Genomic DNA, 6,308 nt, shown 5'->3' with positions numbered 1-6,308 from the left:
CCAAAAGTGTTACAAGAGATGTCGATGATGTACTATAAAGAATAACTACTGATAGGATTTGTCGTCAGACTGTCGCTTTATTCAGAACAGAGACAGTTGTAGATACAGTGTAGTAAACCTGACACACTGTTTCAGTATTTAGCTTAATATCAAGTATGAATTTAGACACAAACAATCAAACACATATTAAACAAGAAACACATATTAAACAAGAAACAGTTTATTTTTAAAAATCAAATCCGAGAATTAGAATTCAAACTGGTTTGAAAACAGTCAAGTTGGAGTAATATTTAACTTAATGAATTTGGACACAAACAGTCAAAACATTTTAAGACTAGAAGCAGTTTTTCGCTAAGTTAATATCAAATCGGAGGACTAGAATTCAGAATGGATTGTAAAAAAATAAATCAAGTTCGAGTAAGATCTCAAAAAACAGATTCAGTTGTTGATGGTTTTACTGACTTTGTTCACGCGCGGAAACAAAGACTGACAGCAACAAAACGACTCTCTTTAAACGCCGCACCACGCCGGACGTGGTCCTTGCCTTCTCCCATAGCACTGACACTGGTAGGTTTCGCTGGCCAGTGGACATCTGGACGGAGCAAGGACGCAGTTGCCACCTTGATGACCTTTACACCGACATCTCTGAGGACACGTCTGTCAGGCCAGGCCGGTGAGGGCGCTGCTCCAGCCAGTACACCGGCTCCAGGCGTCCCAGCACTCGCTGATTGCGTTTGCCTCGACGTGGGGAACGCCAGGCAGCATCGCCAACACGACCACACCCAGCAACACGGACAGGACGGTCAAAGAGGCCATGGTGTGATTTAACAGATCTTCAGTCCTGCAATGGAAGTAACAGATTTGTAATATGTGCTTCGTTTTTATCTCTCTCTCTCTCTCTCTCTCTCTCTCTCTCTCTCTCTCTCTCTCTCTCTCTCTCTCTCTCTCTCTCTCTCTCTCTCTCTCTCTCTCTCTGTGTGTGTGTGTGTTCTGTTGTTGTTGTTGTTGTCAAAGAGGCCATTATGTAATTTTACGGTTAAATTCTATAATAGAAAAAAACCTAAAGTTTGTTTTGTTTAACGACACCACTAGAACACATTGATTAATTATTCATTGGATGTGAAACAGTTGGTAATTATGACTCGTAGTCATCAGAGAAAAACTGATGCAAGGGAATTTTTATACACACTTTCCCACAGACAGGAACGCACATACCACGGCCTTTGACCAGTTGTGGTGCACTCGTTGGACCGAGAAAACCCCCAATCAGATGTTGGTTTTATCCTGCGAAGCGTAATCTCAGGCGAGCGCTCAACCGACTGAGCTAAATCCCGCTCCTCTTACAACAGACGTAGGCCTAACAGGTGTGTATGTGCTTTGTTCTTGTTGTTATTGTGGGAGGGACGTAGGCCTAACAGGTGTGTATGTGCTTTGTTCTTGTTGTTATTGTGAGCGGGACGTGGCCTAACAGGTGTATAGGTGCTTTGTTCTTGTTGTTATTGTGAGCTGCACGTAGGCCTAACAGGTGTGTAGGTGCTTTGTTCTTGTTGTTATTGTGAGGGACACGTAGGCCTAACAGGTGTGTAGGTGCTTTCTCTGAGTGCGCACTACAAGTCAACCCGACGCTGAGTTGTGAGTGAAATGGAACTCAACTGCACCGTCGGCAAACAACCGACCAATAACAACGCAGCATTAGACCACGTGATATCCTGCCATTAACGTTAATTATATTAGATGATTTTGGAAAAAAGTCAAATAGTAACGAAATGCATGTGACTAATTTTATATAAAAAAATACTCCTTGCTGCTAACCAAATATAGTAGCCTTTATTATACTAGCTGCTTTTATTAATAATAATAAATTAATAAAAATTTTTAGTTGAGGTATATGGTAGCGTGCTTGAAACATAATTGGAAATAGGCCTAAGTACAAAACTAATTGAGCACTGCTGCTTATTTAAAATAGGTTAGAATGGAATCCGTGTCCTATTATTTTTCATTATCGTCTTAATATGGTATGCATGTGTAGAGATTGTGTATGTGCGCGGTGTATGTGCGTGCGTGGGTGTGTGCGTGCGTGGGTGTGTGTGTGCGTGCGTGGGTGTGTGTGCGTGCATGGGTGCATGCGTGCATTCATACATATGTAAACATGGTTGCTATTCCCTTGTTGTCAGTGATGATATCTGTGGATTGCCGACCAGTTAGTAGTTAATTTGAGCGAGGCCGTCTAAGGCGGGAGTTGGGGAAAATTACAACATAACCGTCGAGTTGGCCAACTCCGTCGTGACAGTTGACAGTCTGACACCAACATACTGAAATCGTACATGGGTCATTCTACAGAAAGCGTCTCTTTTCAAAATACAAATTCAAAATAAAACAATTGAAAGATATAAATATTTATTGTTAACTTTTGGAAACTAGATGAACAAAGAAACGTAAAATTATATCTGGCCACGCAGAACTGTCATCGGCCTGCACGTGCAGACACATATTACTCTATGAACAAGTTCATTATGTCATTGGTGTTACCGGACAAGTAGGATAGTTTAGCAGTATGATCCAATTGGTTTATAGTGATGAAGAGCAAATGGATGTGTTATTTGGGTGTCCCTAATAAAATATATGGAATAACTTTAGAATTAAAAACTTGTGCATTTCCACACGGATATTCTGTATTTGACTTAAATTATACACTGTGGCAGTTTTAATTATTTAAAAATATGGAGTCCTTCAAAATATATTTTCATCAAAGTCATAAAGGTAGAAGGTATTCTTTCCTAAATAAACAATTTAAATTTCAAAAATAAAGTTTCTTGAGAAAGAACAACTAAAATATGCTTTCGTAACACCAATGACAAAACAAGTAACACCAATGACAATGTGTAACACCATTGACATTCAAGACTGTATCCTGGAAATACTAGACTACTTGTTAGCAAAATTAAGTAATTAATATTTCCTTAAATGACCGGCCTCGGTGGCGTCGTCGTAGGCCATCGGTCTACAGGCTGGTAGGTACTGGGTTCGGATCCCAGTCGAGGCATGGGATTTTTAATCCAGATACCGACTCCAAACCCTGAGTGAGTGCTCTGCAAGGCTCAATGGGTAGGTGTAAACCACTTGCACCGACCAGTGATCCATAACTGGTTCAACAAAGGCCACGGTTTGTGCTATCCTGCCTGTGGGAAGCGCAAATAAAAGATCCCTTGCTGCTAATCGGAAGAGTAGCCCATGTAGTGGCGACAGCGGGTTTCCTCTCAAAATCTGTGTGGTCCTTAACCATATGTCTGACGCCATATAACCGTAAATAAAATGTGTTGAGTGCGTCGTTAAATAAAACATTTCTTTCTTTCTTTTTTGTTACTGGAAATCTTCACTAACTGTGAAGAAAACCTCACAAATGAACGACAAGCAGACGACAGCAAATCGGATGTTAATTGCGCGAACCAAGCATAACGCAGTTAGGGACGTTGAAGATATACTCTTTACATTCCAACAAAACATTTAGTTTACCCAAAGTGCCATTATGCAACTATAATGCTGCACAAGTCCCTTTAATAATTTCAAACCATCTTCAAAAATATGCAAAGTGAGGAAAACGGCATCTTATTCAAACTCATTGTCATTGGTGTTACTAATGGTCATTGGTGTTGTTACTCAGTACCTGGTAACATCAATGACAGGTAACACCAATGACAAATAAGTGTATAATTAATTCATGCTCTCTAAAGAAACAGTTGAGAAAACGGAAAAAGTGCATGTTGTAGCAGACATACGATGTCTATAATAACATACAAAACGTTTCTTAAAATTATTAACCATTACATAAATATGATCGTAACACCAATGACAGTGAATAAACCCACTTTTATATTTTGACAACACATTCATGACATTTAAAGAAAACTATTCACAACTGTTCATATGTCTGATGTTTTTGACAAATAAGTTCGATGGCCGATATCTACCGGTGGAATGTTTCATCCAGAGAGCATTTAGTTTCTTTTGTTTTCTCATAAGTATATATAGTAACACCAATGACATAAAACTCCAGGGACAAGCTTATATTGCCCACCATCTTTTGAATACGGAAAATATTTACAAGATTCCTTCTTCAGTGAGTAAGTCAGCCATCAGTACGTTTTACATTGAAGGTATTCAGTGTTATGTCTTCTGTTATATATTTTAACAGTGCATGTTATGTATAGTGTTGTGCTTGGAACAGGTAACACCAGTGACATTTTACACTCTCGAATAAAATCTCTATCAAAGCTGATTACCAGAGAGAAAAAAATGCTATGACGAGATCATATTATTAATAAGGTATCGTTACAGACAAATTTAGTTTTCTATATATAAATAAAAAAGAAATTGCGCAGGGACATAAAAGTGACACTTTCTGTAGAATGACCCACATGCGGGTCTCGTTTTGTGCCACAGACTAAGAATTAATACGTATCAGGAGGACCGAGCCTACTGCGCCTAGCAACTGTCAGCAGAACGGTGACCAAGTCGATCGTTGCGGTGTAATTTCCCCAACTCCTCCGGACTAACAACGCTCAGCTTGAAGGGACATTCCTGACTTTTCTGCATTGTAAGATGTTTCCGAGTAATAAAATATTTCTGCGATTAAACTTACATATTAAATATATTTTATTCTTTAGAATATCAGTGTCTGTATATTCAATGCGTTTCTGGTCGTCTTAATATTTATAAGAAGCCCAAACTGGATTTTGTCTTCAAATAATTTCGTACGTACGAAAAAAGTATATTTTAGGAAATAAAATTAAATTTAACGTAGTACAAATATTAGAACGATCAGAAACACATTTAATATACATCCATTAACATTTTATGCAGAAAAATATAATATATTATTTGATATGTAATTACAGTAGTTAAAAAGTCTGTTAGTCAATAACATCTTAAAAATAGCAGAAACCTCAGGAATGTTTCTTTAACAACTAAAGAGCGCTCAGACTAGCAACTGTACAGGCGTAGAAGTCGTGAGAGCAGAAATTTGGCCAACCTTGTGTTGACAGTTGGTAGTCTGACCATAGCATAAGCATATAAATAAATAATACACAATTTTACAGTACAAACAAATAATAATAAAAAATAATGAAAGATAAAAATGTTTTTAAAGTTACCCAATTTGCTCTAGTATGTACAAACAATTGACTTACCTTTTCAGTCTGCGAAAGAGAAAGTTCTGATGAGGTGGACGTCTGGTGTGCGGTATTTATTGCGGTTTGAACCAGGATGTAACATGTTGTTTGTTAGCGACCACGTTTCATGTTACCGTACGTAATTACTGCAACGCCGCAACACTGATACCGGATCTTTTGCTATTTTATTTTTTTATTTATGTTCATATTCCATTTACAAGGGCCGTACCTAGCAAGACATAACGAGGGTGGGGCATTTGTGTAGCCAGGGGGGCTCGGGGGCCATGTCCACCCCACCCCCACCCCATCAAACCTTTTTTTACCTTTTTTTTTTTTTTTAAATCATACATACATGTATACATGCATAGTGCGGGTTGTCCCCCACCCAATACGACCCCCCCCCCCCCCCCCACACACACACCAATATAGAATCCTGGCCACGTAGTGGGGTGTGAGTCGATTGCAGTGAATAAAGAGCATGGTAGTGAAATATTTTCTCCAGCTGGATACTTAAGATAGTACAAGAAGGAAGGAAATGTTTTATTTAACAACACACTCAACACATTTTATTTACGGTTATATAGCGTCAGACATATGGTTAAGGACAACACAGATATTGAGAGGAAACCCGCTGTCGCCACTTCATGGGCTACTCTTTTCGATTAGCAGCAAGGGATATTTTATATGCACTATCCCATAGACAGGATAGCACATATAACGGCCTTTGATGTACCAGTCCTGGTGCACTGGCTGGAGCGAGAAATAGTAAGGTAGTACAATATCAAATAACATCCGTCTGCAGGTCTGTAGGAATGACTTTGGGGGGTGGGGGTGGGGGTGGGTGGTGGTGGGGGGCACTGACGGATCTGGTACAAACTGTATATCAGATTTTGGTTACATTGGCAAACATTAATATAATAAAAAGGGTCACAAATGTGGGGTTAGACAAGTGCCCCCCCCCCCCCCCCCCCCGGTTCCTACGGGCCTGGTCTGGGTGACCGTTCGAGAAGAAGTTTGTTTTATTTAACAACACCACTAGAGCACATTCCGACATATAGTCTTAGAGAGGAAACCCGCTACATTTTTCCATTAGTAGCAAGGGATCTCTTACAGGCCCGTATTTAGGGGGTGGGGGTGGGG

The 6,308-nt window shown here is 39.6% G+C and overlaps 1 protein-coding gene across 1 annotated transcript; it reads right to left on the bottom strand.

Annotated features, from left to right (window-relative positions):
- Positions 1-204: 204 nt before the first annotated feature.
- Positions 205-5,239, bottom strand: LOC121388445 (neuromacin-like protein). Its single transcript, XM_041519767.1, is given in 2 exon segments — positions 205-841; positions 5,187-5,239. A coding segment is annotated over 1 exon segment (306 nt). The 5' UTR covers positions 817-841; positions 5,187-5,239; the 3' UTR covers positions 205-510.
- Between the last annotated feature and the right edge of the window lie 1,069 nt (positions 5,240-6,308).

The sequence above is a fragment of the Gigantopelta aegis genome, chromosome 14, assembly GCF_016097555.1.
Source record: "Gigantopelta aegis isolate Gae_Host chromosome 14, Gae_host_genome, whole genome shotgun sequence".
NCBI lineage: Eukaryota > Metazoa > Mollusca > Gastropoda > Neomphalida > Peltospiridae > Gigantopelta > Gigantopelta aegis.
Note: the sequence above shows the minus strand (reverse complement) of the source record. Positions and strands in the feature narration are given on the sequence as shown.